This window comes from Erithacus rubecula (assembly GCF_903797595.1).
Source record: "Erithacus rubecula genome assembly, chromosome: 20".
Lineage (NCBI taxonomy): Eukaryota > Metazoa > Chordata > Aves > Passeriformes > Muscicapidae > Erithacus > Erithacus rubecula.
The window spans coordinates 6,146,294-6,172,738 of NC_136672.1; the positions used below are offsets into that span (position 1 = coordinate 6,146,294).

At 42.4% G+C, this 26,445-nt stretch overlaps 1 protein-coding gene across 1 annotated transcript in view; it reads left to right on the top strand.

The window, feature by feature from the left end:
* The window catches only part of ABCC3 (ATP binding cassette subfamily C member 3), a 48,184-nt gene that overhangs the window by 17,707 nt on the left and 4,032 nt on the right, over positions 1-26,445 (top strand). Inside the window, exons 7-26 of the mRNA XM_079323575.1 lie at positions 596-727; positions 4,739-4,957; positions 7,282-7,459; positions 8,163-8,324; positions 9,348-9,440; positions 10,687-10,890; positions 12,114-12,260; positions 12,650-12,737; positions 13,496-13,562; positions 14,650-14,776; positions 15,050-15,226; positions 16,973-17,140; positions 18,615-18,798; positions 19,690-19,795; positions 20,479-20,632; positions 22,023-22,230; positions 23,134-23,444; positions 24,120-24,319; positions 24,419-24,545; positions 25,476-25,577. Of these exons, the coding sequence (XP_079179701.1) occupies positions 596-727; positions 4,739-4,957; positions 7,282-7,459; positions 8,163-8,324; positions 9,348-9,440; positions 10,687-10,890; positions 12,114-12,260; positions 12,650-12,737; positions 13,496-13,562; positions 14,650-14,776; positions 15,050-15,226; positions 16,973-17,140; positions 18,615-18,798; positions 19,690-19,795; positions 20,479-20,632; positions 22,023-22,230; positions 23,134-23,444; positions 24,120-24,319; positions 24,419-24,545; positions 25,476-25,577 (3,154 nt within the window). The remainder of the gene's footprint in view (positions 1-595; positions 728-4,738; positions 4,958-7,281; positions 7,460-8,162; positions 8,325-9,347; positions 9,441-10,686; positions 10,891-12,113; positions 12,261-12,649; positions 12,738-13,495; positions 13,563-14,649; positions 14,777-15,049; positions 15,227-16,972; positions 17,141-18,614; positions 18,799-19,689; positions 19,796-20,478; positions 20,633-22,022; positions 22,231-23,133; positions 23,445-24,119; positions 24,320-24,418; positions 24,546-25,475; positions 25,578-26,445) is intronic.

Sequence of the window (26,445 nt, forward strand, 5' to 3'; positions counted from 1 at the left end):
TCACAGTGGTTGAGATCTTCATTCTTCCCCATCTAACTTTATTGTCCTGGTAGCAGCCTTATGAAGTTCTTTTTAGTCAGAGGATGAGAACTTTCTGAACTTCCAGAATGTTCTGCTTCCCCAGTGAGATTCTTGGCAGCCAGGGTGTTTGTATCCCTTGACAAAATTCCCCTTACAGTTGGGGAACTGTAGTTTTCAGGAAAATCTGATTTTCCTTTAACTCCAGTGAGCTCCACTTTTTCATTTTGTTCACCTCTGACAATTATTCCAGATCGACTTTATTATTTTTACTTCTAAAGCTTTGCTGTTTCCATTTAACAACACAATTTCATCCAAATGCTTCTGGTAGTTGGTTTTTATTGTCTCTTTTCTGAAGTGGTGTTTTTCAATAAAATACATGTAATTAGAAATACATCATGTCCTTTCCTTAATTGCAAACATCAATAAAAGGAACAAAGGGTGATAATTATTCTCCCATCTCCCTTTCTGTGGAGTACCTTCTTGCTTTTGTTAGGTTAATAATTCTAGAGTTACTGGCAATGCTTTAAGTACTGTTTCCCACATTGAATTGGGCTGTTTTTCTCCATATGTGCAGCATGGCAATTCATGGGTACAAAAGGCCTCTGGAAGACAAAGATTTGTGGTCACTGAACAAAGATGACACTTCCAAAACTATCGTGCAACAACTGAGTAAAGAGTGGGAGAGAGAAAAAGCAGAGTGCAAACAGTAAGTACAGGAACCAGTCTGCAAAACTTGATCTGGGTCCTTTCAACATTCACAAGTTGCTCATCCACGAAAATGAGGCAGCTAAAAACTCACCCACCACTTCAACCTTTCTGTTCTTCACTCATTATTACTCAAAGTTTCTTATTTTAATGTGTCTAGGCAGAGGCAAGCAGGGCCCTGTAGGGCTTGTGTGCCACCAACACACTTTTTAGGGGCTTGAAATCTCCACTTCCCATGTGGAGAAAAGCTGGAGGTGTGTGAAGAGAAGCTGTTGAGTTGGTTGAGCTGTAGAAAATGAACAACTTTTCACCACTGAGCTGCTGGTTGTCTGACTGCATAGTTGCATCCCTCCCAGGCATGTTGGAGCATAGCTTCTGGGCACATAAACCAAAAGGGATTTCTCATCATCTCCATCAGGAGTTTTTTTGGCCTGGTAGTATTTTTAGACTTGAGGCTCTCAGCAGTGAGCAAGTCTTCACTTCCCAGTGGTAAAGATAAGAAACTCAAAACCTGTGAAAGGCAGGAGGGGAAGAGACATCTCCCACTTTACTGCTGAGACACTGCTGCTGTAGCAGAAAACCAGCAGCAAAATTGTCCTGGTCTCTTATGGAAATGGGATAAGGGTCAGAACTTGCCTATGGTTATACCTCTGCTTGAGAGGATTTCCTTCTTATTGCATGTTCTGCCCTAATCTAATCTTTAAAAATTACCTATTGTGCAACTCTTACTTCCTTCTCCCACTGTTTGGTGTCCAAAACGTTTCCAAGCAAATAGATGTGAAAATAGTGTGTTTCAAATTAAAAATGTCAATAAGGAGGAGGCCTCTGCTTCCATTTCCTTTCATTGTGGAGATTTCTTCTTCATGTGGTGGCTTTCCTTTGTTCTCTTTTGTGCGTATCTTTGCCAAACTGGAAAGACCCTATTATTTGATAATATTAGGAGAGAATTGTAATTTTCTTGGCAAGGCTAAATATGATGTGAAGAGTTCTACTCTGCAGCTAAAATTTGAAATATTTCCAGCACTAACACCAGCAGCTGTCCACTAGTGCTCTGCATGGATCTGTTACAGTTCTACTTCAGAGGTTATTTGGGTTTTGGTTTTTTTCTTCATTGTCTTAATGTCTCTATTTTTATGGTGTTGAATAATGTGCATTGTCTGGGTTCTGGTCTTTTTGCAGAGACATAAATCTGGGTCCCTCAGGCTGTTTTACAGTAAGAGCTCAGCCATCATGCAGAAGTGCATGGGGACCAGGAAAACTTTTACTAGGAAAGCAGAAACCATGCCTGGAGTTTTGTCAGGGGATCCATTGCATTTTGGAAACTATTCATAAAAACTGGGGCCAGTTGGCAATGAGTTTAGCCATAAATTATGAGTCATATTTAGCTCAGGTAAAATTTTGTGGCGACTGTATTAATGATTCTAAGATGGGGAAAAGAGCAAAAACAAAGGAAATCACTGTACTCCAAATTGCTGGGTTTCATGGAACTCTGAAAGCTCTGCTTATTCTTCAGTTGTGAGTAGATAGTCTCTATTCCTTCCTGTCAAATAACATTAGTGGTAGTTGCTTGGGAGACATTGTAAATACTTTTTTCTTCCCTTTTAACTCTCATTAAATCTGCCCTGAGCAAGCTTTTATGGCATTAAAAATGCTGTGTCAATTTGTGCACGTGTTGAAAGTGTGATGAAAAGGATTTGCAGTGTACATAGAAGTAACTTCTTTTTAAAAACTTAATCAGTTGCAGCTCTGACAAAGCTGAAGCTTTAAACTTGTTCTGTGGTAATGATTATCACATTTCTGTTGTTCCCAATCCTTTTTTGCTTCACAGCTGTCTTGTGAGTTACTGTTAAATAATCACTAAAAATTCATTTGTTTCTAGTGAGTTACAGGACAGACCAGCATGGATTTAAAATGTTACTCTAGAAAATAAAGCACAGAGTGTTACTTCCCTTCTTTTGCTCTCTTTATTTATGTGGCTGAAGTTTCTACTCACTCACTTTACTGATAAGTGCAGTTTCTTCTGAGCAAGTTAGGGCTGTGCTGGATGGAGGAGAGAGAGCTGGAATGCATTTTCCCTCATTTTCAGTTAGCTTCTTATTTTAGAGACTGTCCTCATGAAGACATTCAAGATGCACCAGTGAGAAATCAAGTATTTTCCCATGAGATAAATCAGTACCTATTATCTGCCCTGCTATAAATAATGGCAACCAGACACATGCTCTTTGCTTTGATGAAAAGCTGGGTGTGAGCAGTCCCACACACTGCTGAAAACCTGACCTCATCTAACTACAGGTAGTAAACACTGAAAGTGCATTTTCTCCCTTTGGGACTCTTAGCTGCAAGAGAACCATTGCTTTGCTATTAGCTCAGTGTAATAAACATTTTTAATAGCACAAAGTCAGGGGCAAGTAGTCCTGTTTCTTTGAATCCTTCAATGAGTTTAACAGTCTGGTTGCCAGAAAAACAAGGCTTTGCTCATAAACTCTCTGGGTTTGATCTGGAAGACAAAGAGAACACTGTTTGTTCTTGTCTGGGGGGAAAAAAATAAATTGTCTGGTTGAGGTTCTCCCCCTGCCCTCAAGCTTTATTGCAAAGACCTTGGGATTTGCAAATGGCTTTTTCTGAGAGGATGTGAACAAGTTTATACATGTGGACTGTTAGCCACAGTGATCACAGTGAATGCTTGCAGGCTGTTGGAGTTATTTGGCTCTGCAGCTGGCCAGCTCCAAAAATCTGCACAGCCTTTATGAAAAATCATAAATCCAACCTCACTTGGTAGTACCTACAAGTTATTTTTCAAATGCCTTCTGGTAAATATTCCCTGTTTCTAGGGTATCTTTTCCATCTGTTTTTTCTTGTAAAGCTTATGTGTCCCAGACTAATTTCCTTCTCCCTGTTTCACCTGGACTTAACTTTCCTGTCTAGCATTCAGGAAATATTTCTCCAGTCCCATAGCCCCCAGGAAAGAGCAGCAATTTGATATTTTCTAGTAGAAAAGTTGCCCAGTTGATGTTTGAGAGCAATTCATGGAGGAAATAATTTCCCAGAGTGTAGCTTTTGTTGATGGGCAGCAGAAGTTCAGGCACCTAAACCCCAAAGGGGCTTCTGCAAAACCTGCCTGGAGCCCTGGAGAGCAATTTGGACATGTTTGCCCCATTTTCCAACAGTCAGTCTAAAAGAGTATGTGGAAGAGTCACTTTTGTTAGGTTATTTGGCAAAAGGAAAGAGGCAAAAAGTACAAAAGGAATCCTAGAATCCTGGAATCATTAAGTTTAGAAAAAACTCTATGATTATTGAGTCCAATGGTTAACAAAATGGTTGCAGACTAACAGGGATTACATGCCTTAATTATCAGCTGAGTAAAATTTAGGTACCTAGACCCAAGGTTTTTGTCCTGGAAGATCTGGACAGCTGTGGTCCAGATCTGGGGATGGCCCAGCTGTGAAGGTGCTGTGGTTTGTACTCAATTTCAAGTTTCCAGGAATGCAAAACTTTGTATTTTGGGAGTGCTGTGCCTGCTGCAATGCCTGTGTCCCCAGGGGGGTTGATTCTGCTGCTCTGGAAGCAGCTGTGTGATCAATAAAGGGAAAAGTTTGGCACAGCTGCTGATGGAACAGCAAACACAGGCTCAGAAGGAGCAGGTGAGGGTGCTGTGTGTGGCATGTCCACAGCACAATCTTTGAGGATTCCTGTACAAGAAATTGAAGATCCAAATTAAAAGTCTGTCCTCTAAGAAAGTCCAGCCTCCCTCTTCTCCTTCTTTGGGCCACATTCTCATCCCATTGTGATTTGATTTTCTGGCCCCTTAATTACTGCAGGAAAAAAGAACAGAAAACAAGTCTCAGCTGCACAAGAGTGGCTGATGGTGGGCACACCTTGATGGTGCTGGAAGTGCTGCTGTTGGTCAGCAGCAGAGCAGAGGAGGGTGCAGACTTTGGGGTGTTCTGCAGTGCTGTTCACACAGGCACTGCCACTCTCCTTGCCAGTTGTCTCACTTGTTTTTTTTCCCTAGGAAAGAGGATGTGTCATACATGAAGAAATCAAACCATGTGCTGAATCATGTTGGTGGTGGCCCAGAGGAAGGAGAAGTCCTGATCAAAGACAAAAAGCACAATAGGAAACCTTCCTTCCTCAAGGCTTTGTTGAGGACCTTTGGGCCATACTTCTTAATTGGCTCCTTCTTCAAGCTGATACAAGACCTGCTCTCTTTTGTCAACCCTCAGCTATTAAGGTTGGTTTACTCTGTGAGAAGTTCTCTGTGTGCAGTCCCTGTGGAGGCTTGGCTTTGGCAAGGGCATTTGTTTTTGAAATGCAGGGTTAGTTTCCCTCACAGTGCCATGTGTGTGCTCCCACACTTCCCCCTGCAATGCTTTAGACACCAGCTCTTTGTTGTGGACTCAGCTGTAAATTGTCAAGCTTCACTGAAATGCTCCATTTGTAAATCTCTCATCACCATTGGGCAGCTCTGAATTACACATTACCTGCTCAGTGATTCAGTCCAAAGCCATTTCTCCCCATTTCTAAAGGATGAGCTGTGAAATCAAAGTGGAGCACTGCTGGCTGGACCCAGTGCTCAGCTGATGTCCTCGTGTGTGGATGCTGCTCACAGCTGTGGCATGCCTTGATGTGCAGCTGTTGTCTGGTGCTCCAGTGTGGGATCCTCTGGCCATGCTGCTGTCATCTGGGAAAGCTTTTGGAGCATTTAGATGAGTTCATGTGCTCAGTTCATGTGCACAGTTACAGTGAATTTACAGTGAAAGAAAATTATGGTTCTATTAAAAAAAAACAAAAAAGAAAACAGGGAAAGAGGTCATGAGAGAATTGGTCTGTCCTCAAATTCTCTTTATATGAGGAGCATATCTGCCTCCCATCTCCAGGGGGCCAGAAGCTCAGCCTCATCCATAAAGGAATTTGTACAATCCTTACATTTTTTCTCTATTAGTATTGTTCTTAAATTGAGAAATTCACCAGGTAATCATTAACTAGGAAGAAAGCAATAGTGGAATTACCAGCATTTCTACCTAACAATTATTAATGGAAAGGCACATAATCCTGTTAATGCGTGAGAGTGGAGTGGAGCTTGGGTGGAGGTCACAGGTAGAGGTAGGAAAGGAAGAAGAGAAGACTCTGCTCCTATTTAAGTATCTCTTAAAATAACCTGTGTTCTGAGATCATGTTGTTCTGTGGGTGGTTTGTGATATACCCAGAAATTTGCTAAAAAGAAGGTCTGACTGAGCATGGTGACATTTAATAGCTGACAGTCTGTCTTTCTCCCAGAGCTGCTGCTGAAGAGGAGGCTGCTGGCTGCCTCCTGAGAACACATTAAGTGTAATCTATTCTGGGAATTTCTCAAATTTGCATGAATTCCTGAATAGGTTTCAGTGATATCTCCAGGCATGTTATGGTGAATTGCTTCTCAAGTCTGAATTCCTGCAGGGAAAATGCCCTTCTGATGATAAGGGAAGATGAAAAAGCCATGGCTCTGGCAGACAGTGAGATAGTTTTGTGCTTCTAAAAAGATTGGTGAATCCCTGGGACTACCAGGAAGAGGTTTTCCTGAAGCTGTTCCCTTTTGCAGCATGAATGAGTGGAGCAGTGCAGAAATAAGATTTTTCTGGACTGGAAGAAGAAAGATGTAGCAACCTCCTGCTCTACTACAAAGCTTTGGTTGCCTGATTTGTAATTTCCAGGTCCATTCTTCTCTTGCTAATTGTTTGAACCATGGAGCCAAACCTCTGTTTCTCCTACATTTTGAAAGTTCAGTATTCTGGTCAGCAGACTGAAATCAGAAATGTGATTTTTGAGATCACTGGACATTGGCATGTGTCACTCTGCTTGTTTGCTGTGTGTTAGTGTGCAGCTCTGTGGGAGCAGCTGGGAGGAGTAAAAAAGGGCTTAGCTATAAAAGATGCTAAAGCCAGCCTGATGGTACCATTTTACATACACACACACACACAAAAAAAGGAAAAAAAGAAAAAAAGAAAAAAAAAAAAAAAAAAGAAGAAAAAAAGGAAAAAAAAAAAGAAAAAAAAGAAAAGCAGGAGTGAAGACTATATGCATCCATCCAGAAGGATGTCTTTTAATTTAGCTTTTTTTTTGTGGGAAAACACCCCAGGCAGAAGCACTCAGGCTGCTTGAAGAGCATGTGGGTAAGGAGCTGGTTTTGCCTGCTCTGCTGCTCTGCCTTGCTCTGTCCTATCATTCACCCCTGGCCCTGGGGGGCTGCCTGGCAGAGCTCAGACACTGTGCTGTGTGTTTAAACCCTGACTCTCAGGGGAAGCCAAGCGTTTCTCTTCATATTTCATTTTCAGGCTCATTTACAAATGGACTTTCTCACTGGCAGAGCTGCAGGTTTTGCTGTTGGATCTTTGCAATGTCTGGCTGAAATCATAACTCAGCCTGTGTCCTGGAGAGCTGTTTGCTTTTTGTGTTGAGGGAGGGCATGTGGCAGGATGCTGAAGCTGGGAGAAGCTGTGTTATGTCCCATTAAATTTCCTGCATGGTTTCTAAATTTTTGTTTCTTTTTTTCCTTTTCCTTCTCTACTCTGCTAACAGTGTGTTAATCGGCTTCATTAAGGACAAAGACGCCCCAGCCTGGTGGGGATTTTTGATTGCAGCTCTGATGTTTGTCTGTGCTGTGCTGCAGACACTCATCCTTCACCAGCACTTCCAGTACTGCTTTGTTACTGGGATGAGGCTGAGGACTGGGATCATTGGGGTGATATACAGAAAGGTAAGGCTGGAAGCATTTTGTGGGCTGGAACACCAGCCAGGCAAGCGTGCTCAGTTCTCACATATTTAGGGAAGGTTAGGCATGTTGGAGAGGAGTAGCCTCCTGGAATAGAAAAGATTGGGTGTGTTTTTAGCAGAATTTTCCAGTGATCAGTACTGTAATATGGGTGTTCTAGTGGATTAGTAGACATACCAGTACTGGTTCACTTTAAATGCTGAAAGAGGAGAGACTTAGATTAGATGGGAGGAAGAAATTCTTCCAGTGGGGGCTGGTGAGGCCCTGGCACAGGGTGCCCAGAGCAGCTGTGATCCCTGGAAATGTCCAAGGCCAGGCTGGATGGGGCTTGGAGCAGCCTGGGACAGTGGAAGGTGTCCCTGCCATGGCAGGGGTGGAACTTTAAAGTCCCTTCCCACCCAACCCATTCCAAAATGGAAAAGGGATCCAGGAGAGGAGCATGTTTATGCTATGAGTGGATTAGACCCAACAAGGTTTTCTTCAGAGTGCTGCAAACTGCTTGAGCTGGAGATGCTCATAACCAAAACCATTTCATGAGCTCTTGTTCCTCGGAGAAATTCATGTAGGCAAATCATCGTATTCTTTTTGGAGAATCACACTGTTGGGCAGTGTGATTTTGCTAACAACTGAGGATTTGCTCTCCATGCACACCAAGGCTGTGAATGCACTGAACTCTCTGCCCTGTCAGTCTTTAGCCATCACAAACTCTGCAAAGCGCTCAGCGACTGTTGGAGAAATTGTCAACCTGATGTCAGTGGATGCCCAGCGTTTCATGGACCTGATGACTTTCCTGAACATGGTGTGGTCTGCACCACTCCAGATATTTCTGGCTTTGTATTTCCTCTGGCAGGTACAGGCATTGTCACAATTTTATTTATAATTCATTTAAATTATGTGCAGGCTTTTTCTTTTTCCTTTTTTTAAATTAATCAGTCTGACCCTCCACTGCATTTTTTACAAACTTTAAGTGTTCTGTCCTGTAGTAAAATAGCTTTTACTGCTGTACACCCTCACTTAGTGTCTCAATTATTTTATTCAGCTGATAGGCCAGATGGGCATTTGAAACAGAACATTTCCTTTGTCTTTCCCCTGACTTTGCTCCACTTTGATGAGCTCAGTCTTGGACTCTGTTCCCAGTAGTTGATACAAATGAGAGCTTGAGGGAAATGGTTTAGAGACCAAAGCAAACAAAAACCTGGATGTAGAAAATGTCATGTGTAGAGATTATATCCTGCTACATAAAGAAGTTTTGTGCAAGCCAATGTGAAACAAATCTCACCTGGGATAACTGTAATTTTTCATTTGCTGCAGTGACATTGTTTCAGGTTTATTTGAGGTTCAGTTTGAGCACTGGCTTTCACATTGTTTCTATGCAATTAATGTCCTTTACTGCATAAAACAGTAGCACCAATTTAACCATATTGATTTTGAGTCAAAAGCCATTAAATTGCAGCAGCTTTGAGTTAATGCTCTGCTGGAAGCTGAGCTCTGGTAGCCAGCAGATTGTGTGCTTGTACTCACACTGAGGCTACTGGGTTAATTCTGTAATTACAGTTCCCTTGGTCAGGGAAAAATCAAGAGAAAAAATTCAATAAACTGATGAAACAACAACAATAACAATGGTTGTTATAGTTCAATAGTTGAATAGTTGTTATTGTTCATTATTATTGTTATTATTATTATTATTATTCAGAGTGGTTTCTGCCCTGTTTTTCTGTCTCCTCTTCACATTTGCTCTGTGGAATCAGAACACTTCACTGGGATAAGTTCAGCTTGTCAACCTTGATTTCTGTTCTTGTCACTTACTGTTGTTTTAGTGCTGACTGTAGGGAACACTTGGGTACAACAACTCACTCTTTCTTTTTCAATCCAGACTTTAGGAGCTTCTGTGCTGGCTGGAGTTGCTGTGATGGTTTTACTTATCCCATTTAACTCTGCAATAGCAATAAAAACCAGAGCATTCCAGGTAAGGTACCAGCAGAGGAGGTAATGTTATATGAATTGGCAGCTGTGCTGTGAGAAATTACATCAGAGATTGTTAATAAGATGCCATTTGCAACAATTTACTTATGAGTAAGGATGCACTGATATATTTAATAACTGTATCTTTTAGATACTTTTTCCACAGTGAATTGAATGCAAATTAAGGGAAAAGTATGTCATTGAGTCAGTGGCTTCTTCATACCCCTGGAGCAGCTTTTGGGATTAGCAAGAGGTTTCTTTGTCTCCATATCCCTTCACCTGGTATCTTCCTCTAGGAGTATCTAGAGAAAGGCAAATAAATGCTGTTCTTTAAGCTGCAAATGAATGTTTCAGAGGTGGCAGCTAAAACGTGAGAGTTTTATGCTAAAAGCCAGTTTGATGTTCACTGCTACTGAGCTGGGCCAAATTTTATATGTTATCTTAAGGTAAAAAGATCCTTTATTCCTTTCTTTGTAGTTTTACTTGTCTCTAGTCAGGGAAAGCTGAAAAAATACCAATATAACAGTGCCCTCTGGCTTTGTGTTAGAAAAAAATGTAATAACTGGCTTGTGCTGTGCAGCCTATCAGACTGTTTGGAAGATAAAAAAAGAAATTAAAAGTCAATCTATTGGTGTAAAAAATGGTAAAGGTTGGACATAAATTATGACATTTAAGCACAGCCTTAGTTATAGAGTGATATTATTATATGCCTTGAAGAGACATACAGGCTTTTTAAATCTCTTGGATGCTGACAGGTAAATAGTAACATTCCTTTTCTCCCTTGCCCATTATGAGGTGCTCCAAGCTGCATAACTTGCTGTGCATATGTATGTGAATTTTGTCCATAAATTTGAGCAGGGATGCTTTTTATTTTAATAATGGAAACACTGTATTTTAATGCAGAGGAAGAAAACTCCTAGGAGTAGCCACATTTTTCAAGGGATAAGAAATAAAACTGTGCAAACAAAGAAGGAAAAAAAATCTGAAGAAATCAAAGAAAATGGCAGGGCAGTATTTTTGTGGAGTGGCTGAATCTTCTTTAAGATGCTTTAAAAAGTGAAAAGGAGTGGAAAGCTTTCTCTGCTTTCCAGGCATTTCCTTTGATTTATTGTGCTTTGGAGGTAGAATTCAGCTTGCACAATGAGCTGCTAACAGCCTGGCTGTCTGTAATTCCCTTTTGCATCCTCCTCGGAGCAGCCTGGGGCCAGCAGAGCTGAGGCTCCTGAGCTCTGCTCTCTGTTCCCACCCAGGTGGAGCAGATGCGATACAAAGACTCCCGAATCAAACTGATGAACGAGATCCTGGGTGGCATCAAGGTGCTGAAGCTCTATGCTTGGGAGCCATCCTTTTCAGAGAAGGTCCTGGAGATCAGGAAGAATGAGCTGAGAGTTTTGAAAAAATCTGCCTACCTCAACTCTGTGTCCACCTTTGCCTGGATCAGCGCTCCCTTCCTGGTAAATTAAATTTGCATGGCTCTCTAAGGTGCACAAGTGCACCCCTGAAGGATGAATGTGAGGCTTTCTGCTTGCTAATGTACATAGGAATAAAATGTAAAGTTTTGGAAGAAATTCTTCACATGCTTTGATACAGAGTTCCCTGTATGAGAGCCCTCCTGTTAATCAGTATTAAAGTATTTTGTGATAAAGCATGCCAGTGGAAGCTGGGAATAGCTGTCACAGGAGAATTTCCAACCACTTCAAAGTACTTCCCATAACAAATTGAAACTAAAATTTGTAACCTCAGAGAGATCTGTGAATAGCAAAATAGCAAAAAAAAACTTTAATTGAGTCAGTCAGGACAACATCTGTCTAATGTTCTCATTTCTACCTTCATGTTACAGTGCTCTGCTTGTTTTAGTGAGGGAGGGAGTTCTTAAATTATTCTACAGCTCAAAAAAGAGATTGATTTAATGTGAAAACTAAAGTCCAAATGATAATGTTACCAACTCTGAAATGCTTTTTCCTCAATTTTGTCTTTTCCTCTATTTTCCACTTCACTGGACTGTGATCCCTTTTGCAGAAGAGGTTTTGGTGAACAAAACCATTCAGATAATTCCCTAGTCAAAACTATTTCCAGCCAACTTTTCTGAAGATCTAAGGCCCAGCCCTGCAGGAATGATCTGAGCAGCCTGGAGGTTCTGCCCTTTTTGTAATTCCTTAAAGTCACTGCAGTTCTTCTGTGCACATCCTTGTTCCTGCTCACTGTGAGTTTGCTGGTCCTTCCACAGTGGATGGCCCCTGTCACACAGCAAGCCAGCAAACAACTTGGATTTCACTTCCTTCTCTATTGGTTAGAGAAGATAAGATAGAATCTCATTTGCTTAGCCTGCAGTTTACATTGGGAAAATTTGCTTGGGTGGAGCTGGAAGAAACCATGACCTGATAACAGCTTTTCCTCTTTATTTACCCTAATCCTGTAGTTCATCTCTTGAACCTGTTAGTTCAACTGAATGTAGCCACTGAAAACCTCAAAGTTCTTTTATTCTGTGTGCCCTTTTTCTGTTCCAACTTGTCCATAGGACTTGTCATCCTTAAAGCTCATTGAAAAGGTCAGAAACAAGGAAATTTCCTGGTTTTGTGGTTGATACTTTTATTTCCAAGATGCCTGTCAGGACTGAGTGCTTTTAAAATGTCAGAATATACCAGACATCTCACAGTAAACTCTTCCTGGCTTTCAGGTAGCATTGACAACATTTGCTGTGTATGTCTCTGTGAAGGAGGAGAATGTCCTGGATGCAGAAAAGGCTTTTGTCTCCCTGTCCTTGTTCAATCTCCTGAAGTTTCCCCTCAATATGCTTCCACAAGTCATTAGCAACATTGCACAGGTAAGGAGGGTCTGGAGCACAGGTTGTTCTGAAAAACTGGAACAGAAAGAACAAATCCTTGATTTCTGAAATGCAGAGATCCCTTGCATCTGCCTGTTAGCTGGCTTTCCTTTTTATATCCTTTCTTTCCTGCTGTCCTGCATTGGAAAGCCTGACATCTTCTGAGTGAGCCTGTCTGTGGGAATTTTGCTTTGCTTGGATAAACTCAGCTTGGTGTGGGAAATTTCACAGTTAAAAGCTTGAATCTCAGCACAAGACTCATTGCAGGGAAAGAAAGATGCACTGTTCAGGAAGCCCATGGGGGGAAGCTCAAGGCTCTGTGCATGCTTTTCTTTTTCCCTAAGTCCTCATTAAAAGAATGGTGAAATAATGCCACATTCTTTTCTTAGACAAGCGTTTCCCTAAAGAGAATTCAGCAGTTCCTGAGTCATGATGAACTTGATCCAAATTGTGTGGAAACAAAAGTGATTGCACCAGGTAAAGATGTTCTTATTTTTATAAACTAAGCAAATGCAGCAGACACATCTCTCTTGGACTGGTTGAGCTATGAAAAAAAAGGGGAAAAGGAAATAAAAATGGTAATCTTGGGTTAAAAAAAAAAAAAAAGGGGAAGAAGCTGCTGCTCTGAAAAGTGTTTGGTGTTCAGGCTATGTGGAAATCAGAGAAGTTTCTGGTGCTGTTTTTGAGCTGGTTGGGCCTGAGTTTGCATCTGCAATGTAGCAGGTGCTGACAGCACTGAGTGTGGAATGCATCCTCTGATTTGTCCAGACCTTTCACACTGCACAAATGCTCAAGAACTTTGTGAACAGTTTTGATTACTTGTGTTCCAAACAATATCCTCAAACAATTGGGTGAGCCAGGTGTGGCAAGCAAAAAGCTGCAGAGTGTCAAATATGATTTATCTAAGTCAACAGCATGCAGTGATCTGCTGATCTGAAAGGGGTTTCTGAAGTAAAGTTGTTGTGATGCTGAACAGCAGGGCAGGGTGGAGCAGGGCATCTTCTCAGCTCCCTGGGTCTGTCAGGTCACAGTCTATGGCTGAAGCTGTAGTTATTTTCAGCTATTTTCCCTCTGAACAAGCCTGTCTTGTGACCCACAGGCACGTGCCTGTGCTTCCTATGCCAGCAGAAAAGGGAAATGCAGTGTGTGTAAATAAAGATCCCTCTGTCAGCCTGTTCTCAGTTGTGCTGTTGTGAGTAACACATTTCCTGCCCCTCTGTGTTTTTGCCACACAGGCATTGCCATCAGTGTAAGAAATGCAACGTTCAGCTGGGGAAAGGAGCTTAAGCCAGCATTGAAAGAGTAAGATTTCTTTGTGCAATTGCAGTACAACATCTACCTGGGCCTTGGGAAGCCTGTTTGAAAGGTGTCTGGTAAAAAAACATGCATCACATGTCAGCGTCTCTTCTGCCTTTAAAACATTTAACTCATGCCTTGTCATTGTCAGGCTTTACAGAACAGGGCTGTAAGGCTTTAACTCCACAGCATAAAATAGTTACTTATTGAAAGACAGGCTCCAAAATTCCTTAAAAAGACATTTTTTAACTGGAGCATTGTGGAATCAAATTGATCTGATGGATTTTGAGGACAGTTGAGGTGTCTGTTTGGAGCTAGGTGTGCCAGCAGTGGTCTCTTCCTTGAAGAGCCTTGAGGCAGTGGAAAGGCCATTTCCACACTCAAATGGGTGAATGTTTGCACATTTGCCTATTTGAATGAAGAGAAACAAAATTTGCCTGGAAGCATATATACCTTCTGTTATGCCTCAAGATCTATGTAAATAGAAATTTGGCTTGATTTCATTAGTGAAAAGCACTTTGGCAGCAGAGACTGCATCCATCAGTCATTTTTGTATCATTTTGCCTTCAGGCCCTAAAGTAGTGCCTTTAAGAACACAGAGGGGAAAACAATAAAGTATTTTAATTGGGGAAGTCCTGTTTTTCTTGTGTCATTGTGAACCTTATTTACCAGCACAGGAAATCCACTTCTAAAGTCTTTACATGGGATGTATTCACTCATTACTTTCATACAATTGCTTTTGGTCTTAAAATCAAACCCCAAAATACTTCTGGAATATTGTCTACTTTCAAAATACTTATTAACCCAGTTTGACTTGCTGATGGATTGATATAACACAGCAAAGAGTCTTAGAAGGCTTGTTAATAATCCTACTGCTTTAGCAACCAGCAAGATAAATTATGCTGGGTTTTCATTTGCTCCTCAAATTCTGGTTGCAGTTGATTTATGCAAGAAAGGGAAGAGAAAATCAGTGACCAAGCTTTGTGTATTATATCCAGTCAGGTGTGACTGTGTATTTCAGCCCTGGTTTAAAGACCTCTGATGTCTTTAGTAAACTAATGTTTAATTAATTTCCAGCCTGTTTCCTCCACAGTATAAATATGTTGGTCCCCAGTGGTTCTTTGGTTGCCATTGTTGGCCATGTTGGCTGTGGAAAGTCTTCCCTGGTGTCTGCTCTGCTGGGTGAGATGGAAAAGCTGGAAGGAGAAGTGGCTGTGAAGGTTGGTGGTTTTTTATGTAACCATTTAATGGTGGTAGGGAAATCCAGAGGGAATTCTAGTTGCTCCTCTGGCAGCTTGTCAGGATGTTTGAGTTTTGCCTTCCTTTATATGAAATTACTTTCCTGATTTGATCAATGACACATGAGCAGTCTGCACTCATATACATATAATGTGAATATATAGGGACCAGGAGCTATAAATGTGCTGAAGATCTTAGAGCATGAATTCCTGCTTGTTACAAGTCAGAGGTTTTCTCTCTCTCTCTCTTTCTAGGGTTCTGTTGCTTATGTGCCTCAGCAAGCCTGGATCCAGAATGCCACACTGAAAGATAACATTTTGTTTGGCCAACCTCTTAATGAGGAAAAATACCAAAGTGCCCTGGAGGCCTGTGCTTTAAAAACTGACCTGGAGGTGCTGCCAGGAGGAGATCAAACTGAGATAGGAGAGAAGGTAATTTTTTTAGGTAGATTTTTATTTTTCTCAAGTCAGACCTGCCTGGTGATTCTTGCTCTAGCTAAAGAGAGAATACTGTAAAGTCAACACTTGATTTGATTTGATATTATTTGATTTGATTTGATTTTCACAATGGCATCCCTGCTAAAATCAACACCAAAACGTGCAGGGCAGTTCTCTGGAAAGCACTTGACTTAAACATTTTCTTAACTTTAGGCTTGTGTGTGTATTGTGATGCAGAATTGCACATCTAGCCCTGTAAGATCAGAGCACTCTCTATTTGTTATGAATTGTGAAGGTGCATCTGTGCAGAATCACTGAAGGCCTTCCTTTTCCTGTAGGGATAAAAAGGGAGGGAACATATGGTTGTGCTTCAAGTGAAAAAAAAAAAAAAAAAAAAAAAAAGAAAATTAATTAATATAACACATTTTAATAAGAAACATTTACATCTGTGTTTACAAATAAAGATATTCTTTTTATATAGACCACTGAGTTTGAGCTAGAATTCATGAAATGGTGAGGAGATGGGGATTTGTGTGTAAAATGAAAGATGTGGAAGATGTTCCAGCTGCCACAGCCCCGCTTTGAAATTTGCATTTTACATCCTGCTTGACAGTTTCACTTTTTATAATTCTGTGTCTTAACAGCTCCCTCTAGTAGCTCTCAGGGACTTTTTTTGCCTGGCTAACAGTGGTCTGCTCAGCTGGGCATCCATGGTGGAATCTGCCTGTGAAGGCAGGGCTTGTCTTATATAGTCTGAATTACATGTTACATGTTTACAATAATTTCCCAATACAATACAATCTTGTTAAATGGTCCAGCCCTGACCCCATCCAATCTAAAAGTGCCAGCATGTCACCTAGCATTGATGACATGGAGAAGAAGGAGGAAGAGGTGTCCACCCCCCAAATTCTTCCAGCAAGTCTATTTATCTACGTTCTAACAATCTAATTTACACTTTACTAATTTTGGTAGCTCGTTTCCATTCTCTCTGTGTTGATAATTTCCCCCAGGGGTTGTGGACTGGGATTGGATTCTTGGTGCAGGTTTTTATACAACAAGAACTTACACCACCAGACCGTTTAGCGATTCGAAGGCAGAAAATAGAAACTGCTCACCGGGTCTTGCTAGGGTGTGAAGAACCATTCAGAGTGCCAAAATGTAGCTATTTTTTAGGGTTGGGTGCTTTCCAACCCCGGGGTTTGCAGTCCTGAGTCCAGGTACTTCTGAACCCCTGATGCAGAGCCCCTAGCTACTCACTAGCCAAGAATAAAGGCTTGAGACTGCTCAGCAAAAGTTGTTTATTGTCCTCAAAGGGGAATGCTAACAACGGTCTAATTATATCAGATAACAAAAGCCTTTATATAGGTTTCCAGAGGATTGTGTTTCTAACCAGTAAAAACTACAACTTACAAACTAACCAATTATCTTAAAACTCTAAGCAAGAAAAGAACCAATTAACTGGTGACTTTAAGAGCCAATAGAAATCCTAATAGATAAGGGGGTTTTTGGTAATGGAGGGGGGTTTCGTTTGAAGGAATTTCTTTGTTTCATGGGATGGCATCCCAGGGGTATGATTTAGGGAGCGTAACATCTACAGAGTTCGAATTCAGCGCCTGAGACACCAGGGGTCTTTGAGACCCTCACCAGGGGGGTTTTGAGCCCCCCAAGCAGGCCAGAGATGCTCGCTGGGCTGTCACGGTGTGACTGTGTGACTGGTGTTGGCCTGTGCTGTCCCTGCAGGGCATCAACCTGTCCGGGGGGCAGCGGCAGCGGGTCAGCCTGGCGCGGGCCGTGTACGGCGGCGCCGAGCTGCTGCTGCTGGACGATCCCCTGTCGGCCGTGGACTCGCACGTGGCCAAGCACATCTTCGACAAGGTCATTGGCCCCGACGGGCTCCTGAAGGGAAAGGTGAGCTGGGGATGGATGCACTTGGGAATGCTGTAAATGAGTAACAAAAGTCTCGGTTTTATTTTATTATTATTTGTTTTGTATGGAGAGAGGACGCAGTGCTGGGGTGGCAGCCATGCTCTGCCAAACTTTGCTTTGCAGCTTCTTTCTTCTTTCTTCTTTCTTCTTTCTCTTCTTTCTTCTTTCTTCTTTCTTCTTTCTTCTTTCTTCTTCCTTCTTCCTTCTTCCTTCTTCCTTCTTCCTTCTTCCTTCTTCCTTCTTCCTTCTTCCTTCTTCCTTCTTCCTTCTTCCTTCTTCCTTCTTCCTTCTTCCTTCTTCCTTCTTCCTTCTTCCTTCTTCCTTCTTTCTTCTTCCTTCTTTCTTCTTCCTTCTTTCTTCTTCTTTCTTCTCACAGTAATCAATAATTGTTATTTTTTTGTTGTCATGATTTTGCCAGGTAAGCAGTGGTGGTCAAAAAAACATTCATGGGAGCTCTGGATGATGTGAGGTCTCTGGACAATTTGTCGGGTCTCACAGATAACCATCTGCTCTTGGTAGATAAGGAATGGCAGAAATTGGGAAGTCTGGTCTCAGTAGATAGACTGCAATTGATTACACAAAGGCAGGAAATCTGATTTTGCAAAAATCTCTTGGGCTGTGTGAAACCCTTGTTTTGCAAACTGTTAGCAGATACAATTTATTTAGAAAATATAATATTCATAACGGGGGAATTTAAAACAGATTAATTTAACCAAATTTTCTTTTCTCTAGTGCAATGTTTCATTTCAGACTAAAGTATTCTGGTTTATACAAACCCCAATACTTCTATGATTGACACGAATCTTTTATCAATTATCACAGAAATGAGCACAATCTCAGGAACACTGTTTCACCACCCAGCTCATTGCTGAGTTTCTGTGTGTAGCTGCCACTGTGGGTACCAGGCTGCTGTGAAACTCTGCTCACACATGCCCAGGAATGCTGTGGGTAGAGGCAGAAACCTGCCCTGCCTTTAAAATCCCTCCTCTAAGAGAGCTCTGAAGATCAAGGCGTGCTGGAACGTGCACAGGCTGGTGGTTTAATTGTTGTTTTCCAGAGGCAGCACAGCCAGGAAGCTGCAGCAAATGTGGATCTTACAGAGGATTTTGGCAAAAACAAACTGCAGTGACTTTGCTGCTCCTTCCACTCCTGCTGCCATCTTCTCAGATCATAAGGGAAGGGCTGCAAAGAAAATCAGCATAAGGGAAGGAGGGAGTGATAATTCAATGTATTTATTTTCCTCTCTGTTTTGTTAGTAGTAGGAGCAAAGTGAGTTCATGTACATAATTCCAAGCTGATTTGCCTAATGTAGACAGTGCTATTTAACTGGGCATTTTATCTTGACACAATAATTCATCCCCTGTCCCAAAAATGTGGTAGAATTTGGCTTGCTGGGTACTGTCAGTCCCCACAGGCAAATGAGGAATATGTGATTTTTTTCCTTTTCCCTATCCAGACCCGAATCCTGGTGACCCACAGCATTAGCTTCCTGCCTCAGGTTGACCATATAATTGTCCTGGTAGATGGCCAAATCTCTGAAATGGGATCTTACCAAGAGCTTCTGAAACAGAACAAGGCCTTTGCAGAATTCCTCCGGAATTATGCACTGGATGAAGACATAGAAGAGGATGAACCAACAAGTACAGTATTGCTTTTTCTTAAAAGATATCTTTTTCAGTCAACAAGATTACAGATATTTTCTCTGTAAAGTGCCCCCTGGTTCTTCATGGCAATCTGGCATTTGCCTTTCTGTGCTACTGTGAAAATTATTGTCTCTGGTCTGTATTACTGAGTAATATTTTCACAAATTTCTTTCAAAATTTCATGTGGTTTGTCCTACAAAAAGAGCAATTATTGTCTTAGAAATTATTTTAGACTCGGGAATTCATTTTCCAATTAGAAAGGTCAAGCTCAGCAGGAAGACACAGTAGCCAAGAACAATCTGGGCTTGCTATCAAAGGGGCTACCCAGAGTCTGGTGTGTTCTCTCTTTGTATGTGGTTGAGGTATTTCCACATAGCAAAGTTCAGATGACATTTTAATCTTGGGTTCCTTTTCAGCTTGGTTTGATTCTGACAAAATGATGCCAGATAAAAGCATTCTGGTGGATGTTTCCTCTGTGTGATAGTGTTCCCAACTCTGCTCTCCAGGCAGGCAGAGGAGCATGCACAGAACCTTCCAGCCACAGCAGAGGCTTGAGGACTCCTGGTGTGACTCCCCCAGCCCAGGATCATGCCTAGAACGTGCCCTATAAGTGAATTTAGCTAGAACCAACCCTAACACTACTGCCTGGCATTCTAGTGGATTAAAGGGATGTGATAAAAATGCATCTGGCAGCCAACCTGCCTCACAAGATCTTTGCAGTTTTGTTATAAGTGATGCACAGAGGGATATAAGCAAAGCTAGGGGGGAGCTCATGCACTGCGCTTTTCCTTTCTTGTTTTTCATGGCTCTTCCTTTGTCCAGCCACCTTTCTCTGTGCCCTCAGTGTTTTTCTGTGGCAGAAAATCGAGGTGTGATCTTGTCTTGCAGTGCTGGAGGAGGAAGAAGTGCTGCTGGCTGAGGACACCCTGAGCATCCACACAGACCTGGCTGATAACGAGCCCGTGGCAAACGAGGTCCGCAAACAGTTTCTTAGGTAAACACCAGGCCCTTGCATTTCTAGTCTGTGTCTGGGGTAAAAAAAACATCTTTCAGGTGTCAATCACATGCTGCTTCTCCATCTGGGCTTCAGTTTTCTCAATTTCCTCTCATAAATAAATTGGTTTAGTATCCTTTTAAAAATAAATGTGAACACGCAACATCAAACCTCTATTCCTTCAATCTTCTTTTCAGTCTGGACTGAACCAATTTCTAAAAGCAGCTCTCTGGTTCTCAGGCAACACCACAGTGTGTGTTTACCCACACAACAGTGAACTGCTGGCAGATGTGTGATAAATAAACCCCTTGCATTGCACCTTTCCACTGGGAGCCTTGGAAACCTTTGAAGGTTTTTATAATCATACCCATAGGTGCAGTCCAGCTACTGCTGATATGAAAACAGAGCAGCTCAGGGTTTGCTTTGAAATGTCTGCCTTGCCATGAAGCCTCTGAAGGCCTTTCCCAAAGAGATCTGGCTGTGCCATAGCCTTTCTTAGATCCTGCATTTCTGGCACCCCTGAACCTGCAGAGAGGTGCTAGAAGCACTCAGAGCTGTGAGTAAAGCTGGCATGGGAACTCAGTGGAAGAGCTGGGAATAAATCCAGTTCACTACATCCCAGCCTTGCCTTAGCACTGCCACAATATGCCTTTTTCTCCTAATGACTCTTCTGTTGTAACTAGGCAACTTAGTGTAGTGTCTTCTGAGGGAGGAGAATGTCCCAACAAAATGTCAACGAAGCGAAGAGTCTGTGAGAAGAAGCCAGCAGAGCCTCCTGTTCCAAAGAAAAATGCCAATGAGAAACTTATTCAGGCTGAAACCACTGAAACAGGCACGGTATGGTTGATTCCCCCCCCCCCCCCTTTTCTACCTTTTTTCTGTTTGAAGAAAAAAAATCCCTTTTGTTTTACCATTTGATCCAGCTCTATTAAATATGTTGTATAAGTCACAACTGCAGGCTTTAGGTGTTAATCTGGTGGCCACTGCTCATTCATTTTAGGGATTTTGGCAGAGATTTTGGCACCTAGCTAGCCCTGTATACTGAGGAGAACAAAAAGAAAGAAAATCTCTTCCAGCTCCCTCCACAGTCACCCGATAGTGCAGAGCCCTGCTCTCCATCAGCCCTGCCTGTGTCTCACAGAGCTTTCAGCACTGCTGGTTTTTAAACTGTTTGGCTGCTGCTGAGTCCAGCTGCAGAACTGGGCTACATGAACCAGCTGCCTCTGGGTGCCAGTGGGGCTGTTCTGCCTAAATACCTGCCAGCCCAACCCCAGAGCACTTTGTGCTGATAGGTGCAAAGGGGCTGTATTTCTCCTGAGTAGGGCCAGGGAGAAAAATGGAAACAAGGAAAAAGGAGAAGATGGGAACACAAAGAAAGGAGCAGGAGATGGAAGAGGGGCAGGGGAATTTGATTAAAAAAAGACCCTTCCCTCCACTTCAGAAGGCTCAGTGTGTCCTGTTTAGTCTGAAGTACATGGTCCATAGCATAGACCAGCTTTTTTCTATGGATTATTTTAGCCTTCAAAGTCCCTAATCAACAACACTTGTTCTCATAATTATTCCTTCTTACTCTTTTTTCTAAGGACAGAGTTTTGTCCTGAGTCCCTGTCTCTTTTTACTTCTCTGCCTTTTTGCACTTAGAGACAGCACCTTTACTTATTGCCATCAGCATCATCTGTTTATGTTCTTTTTGGGGTGCATTAGCATTTGATGTTGCTCATTCAAGTTGCTGTGAAGACAGAGTGGAGGCATGTTCAACACTTTTCCTTAAATAGGCCATTTAAAGTAGTCTTGAGTACAATATTCCTGCCAAGTTGCTTCTTCTGCCTAAAAATCTTGGCTCCTATTCTTATTACCCATCTTTTGCTGCTATTTGATCTGGCTTCTTTCTTTCTTTCCTTTTATTTTTTTTTTCCCCCTCTGGCATAGTCTTAAAAACTACAACCCCACAAAATAATGAAATACAGATCCTCAACATGGAGGAGAAGAGTATTTGAGAGAGGTTTTTGTCTTGTTTTGAAAGCCATCACCCTGACAGGGAGCTCAGGCACATGAACCTTTTTCTGTGGTGTTTAGGAGCTTGGGCAGTTTTGAGTTAGGCTGGTGTCAGAGTGTGTTAAAGTTTTGTCAGCAGTTCCTCTCACAAGGAATTTTTCTCTCTCATAATTCTCTCTAAAATCCTTCTTGTGTGGGTTGTGCAAACCAGCTCTGCTGTGTGTTTTTGCAGGTAAAGCTAGCAGTGTTCTGGCAATACATGAAGGCTGTTGGCCCTGTCATTTCTTTGGTGATCTGTTTCCTGTATTGCTGCCAAAATGCTGCTGCCATCGGGGCCAACGTGTGGCTCAGTGACTGGACCAATGAGCCCGTGGTAAATGGGACTCAGCAAAACAAAGCCATGAGAATTGGGGTCTACGCTGCCCTGGGCCTCCTGCAAGGTGAGGGCAGGTAAAATCATCATGCCCCAACCTTTAGGAATGAGGAGTTAGGTCAGAAAGATATGGTAGCACTTACTAGTGGTCTGAAAGGATGGTTGGTTTAGATTATGTGTTAGGAATAAATAATTTACTGTGCTGGAGGTGAGGCCCTGCCTAGAGAAGCTGTGGCTGCCCCATCTCTGGAGTGTCCAGTGCCAGGTTGGATGGAGCTCTGAGCAACCTGGGATGGTGGTGGTGAGGTTGGAATTGGGTGATCCTAAAGGCCCCTTGCAACCCAACCATTGGATGATTCTATGAGAATTGCCCCCCAACTCCTGTCCTAAGCAAGGGAACTCATGGAACCTAGAGCTACACAGTCTGAGCTCAGTCCAGCACTTTTAATTTTGTTGTGAAGCACTTGAGGAGGGTTGAGAGAGACAAGTTGGAAAGAAAACATGAAAATTTTAATGCAGAGGGGAAGGAAGGATTGGGGTGAAGTTGTAGCATTAGTACTTATGGAGGGAAACAGCAGGAAGATGGTTGTGTGTGTGTTTTCCACAGACAGGATGGTGAATCCTGAGGATGTTCCTGTGCCTCAGGATGCAGTGGATGCAATGCTGATGTGCATAGGAAGAGAGGGTGGGCAGGGAATAAAGTGAATAAGAGTGATAAAGTACTGGAAGGGTCTGCCCAAGGTAGAGTCACCATCCCTGGATGTGTTTAAAAAAGCCTGGATGTGGCACTTGGTGCCGTGGTCTTGTTGAGGTGTTAGGGCGTGGGTTGGACTCGATGATCTTGAAGGTCTCTTCCAACCTGACTCTGTGAATTCTGTGAAGCCAAACAAGCTTGGAGCACAGCAGCCAAGGCTCAGGGGGCTGAGAATCACAGACACCAGGGGATAACACATCTGCTCCCCCCTGCCAGGGCTGCTGGTGCTGATCTCCTCCTTCACCCTGGCCTTGGGGGGCATCAACGCTGCCCGGACGCTGCACGCCGCGCTGCTGGAGAACAAATTGCACAGCCCCCAGTCCTTCTACGACACCACCCCCAGCGGGCGGGTCATCAACCGCTTCTCCAAGGACATCTACGTCATCGACGAGGTCATCCCACCCACCATCCTCATGTTCCTGGGCACCTTCTTCACCTCCCTGTCCACCATGATCGTTATCATCGCCAGCACCCCGCTCTTCACCGTGGTGATTGTCCCCCTGGCAATTCTCTACTTCTTTGTTCAGGTAACTGGGAAAAATGTGTGGTGGCTATTCCAATTATTCCTTTGTAGGAAAAGCATCTAATGTGGGGGGGGGAAATGGAAATACCTGGAGTGGCTATGTGTTTATATAAACAAAATGCTGTTTACTTTTCTCAGAAAAAGAAATGCACTGCAAGATGTGGCTGTGAAATAGATAAACTTTTTTAGCTTTTTTTTTTTTCTACTGCTAGAGCCAGCACTGCAGTGCACGTCAGTATATTAAAATGTGGATATATTTGACATACTGATAAGTTTCCAAGGTAGTGAGGAATTAAAATGTTGAAAATAGAAAGCATCAATTTTATTGATTTCTGAGCAATAATCAAGCTTATTTTACAGACTGTAAATAGAGACCTGGTAATGGAGGTGCAAATGAACAATTTGTTTTCTTGGAAAATGAGGCTCCTACAGATGGACTCATTCTGCTAGATTATATTAACTGATAAATTCAACTTTCAGTCCATAGAAATTGTAGTTACCCATCCCTCTTTTGTGGAATGATGTAAAGATAACTTTCTTAATTATAGACAATATTTCAGAGGGTTGAAGTGCATAAGTAGCCATCTCCTTTAAATCCTTAACCTAAGAAACTCTTGACTGTTAATTTAAAAAGTGGAAGTATTTAATGAGCTTTCCAATTTGCTGTGGAAAATGGCAGCGGTTCTACGTCGCAACCTCGCGCCAGCTGAAGCGCCTGGAGTCAGTGAGCAGATCCCCCATCTACTCCCACTTCTCAGAGACTGTGTCAGGGGCCAGTGTCATCAGAGCCTACAGGAGAGTGAAAGCCTTCGTGGACATCAGTGACCTGAAGGTGGATGAAAATCAGAAGAGTTATTATCCTGGCATAGTGTCAAACAGGTAAAACACCATTTCCTGTCGCCACTTCAATTACCTTGTTTGAAGAATTGCTCCCTGGCAACCTTTTCCCACTCTGCTGACACACCTGCACTCTTCCAGGTGGCTGGGCATCCGAGTTGAGTTTGTGGGGAACTGCATTGTCCTTTTTGCTGCCCTTTTTGCTGTGATTGGTAGGAGCAGCCTGAATGCTGGCCTGGTGGGACTGTCAGTGTCCTATGCATTGCAGGTACGTGTTACAGCTTTTTTTTTTGGGATTTACATTTTTGTAGATGATGTGGATATATTAGCAGTAATCTGAGTGCTTGCTAAAGCTGGAGTTAATAAGGAAATAATTAAAATGAGCAGTAGTGGGATGTTTGGACAACAGAGATTCACTGAGTGCTGAAATCATCAGCAAGCTCACATGGAGGAGGGTTTCAGGGCACTTGGGGAGCATCAAGGCTGTACTGAACTCCAGTGCCCTCAGGGGTGGCCCATGGGAGACCCAGGAAGGGTCAGAACATCAGGAACAGACCATTTGAGCAGCATGGTTTAAAGTGCTGTGCATCAATCCTGCTGTGCAGCACATTGGTGTGTCCAGGTAATTACAGGCAGATCATGAGGATTTATAATTAGACAAGGCAAACTCTACTGACCCATGCTGTGGAGAATTTAGCAGATTTCATGGCCTCACTCTTGCCAGAAGCATTTTAGATACCATGAGTGTGCAAAGTTGCTGTTAGCAGTTTTCCAGTGAAACAATTGATTTGGAGAATGACTTCCATCCAACTTTTTTTGAGAGGGCCAAGTGTTAAATCAGCAAGAAGCATCATCATATGCTTCTTCACATAAGCACTTGATAATCTATATATTTATTGTCCCAATAACTGTATTAAATTTAATGCAAAGGTAATTATCTCATTTGTAACATTAATGTGAATCCATGTCTTAATAGCAGTGTCTGCTGTTGGGGTTTTTTGGGGTTTTGTTCTTGTTGGGTTTTTGTTTGTTTTTGGGGGGTTGTTGTTTGGGGGGGTGTTTTGGTTTTGTTTGGGGAGGGTTGTTTGTTTTGAAGTTCTGTTTTGCTTTGTTTTGTTTTGGTTTGGTTTGGTTGTGTGGTTTTTATTAGATGTGTTGTTCTTCCATGGGTGATATTTTGTTCCTTGTCTTCCCCAAGGTGACCTTGTCCCTAAATTGGATGGTCCGAATGACTTCTGAGCTTGAAACCAATATTGTGGCTGTGGAAAGAATAAAAGAGTATTCAGAAACTGAAACAGAGGTCAGCTACCATGAGTCCAGCATGCTCAGCAGCAAGCTGAAAATTTTAATGCACACATTTACATGATCTTTCTTGAGGCTCTTGAGAGATGGTTCCTGCTCTGAGAGTTATCATTTAACCTGAACAAATGTCATGCTCTGAACTGTAATTTATGCTATCACAGCTCCAAATTATTATTGCTGTCATGCAGCCTGTGCTTAGCATCTCATTTTCTGCTGTGTGAGTAGCTGTAACACGGGAGATGAGTTTCCCATCAGAATATTGGTCCCTTTGTGTTTGAAGTGTTTGATGCACAGTCTCACCTGCGTGGCTCGTGCCATGGTCCTGCTCATGAGCAGAGCTGCAGTGCAATTATCAGACCTTACACGTGTTTTCAACAGTGCCTCTCTTTAATCAGCTTAATCACTCCTCACCTCCCATGAGAGAACATCTCTAGGTACACTGTGCTGCTAATCCAGGAAATCATCCAGTGGCCCACCTTTGCTGCCAAAGGCTTTTGAAGGTGGCAGATGGAGCTGTGCCAGGAAAGATGCTGCCTGGACACTCTGCTTTGTTAGTCCTGTGTGCATACTAAAAATCAGGAAATGGAGGAGTGCTGCAGCAAATGGTTCTGGAGATCAAATATTTAACCTGGAAGGAAAAAGGTAGCTAGACAAGATGTGTGATATGTGTTAGAAACCAGAGCTTGAGCTGGCAGAAAACTGGTAGTGTTCTGTTAAAGCTGATGGGAAAATATTTATATCCACTGAGGATTCATCCCTCTGTGCTCAGAGTTTTTTCCTGTTAACTTCACCTCAAAGTCAAATGAGCAGATACTTAGGACCCCATTTCTTTCCCCCATTATTATAAATTTATTTGATCATGGGGA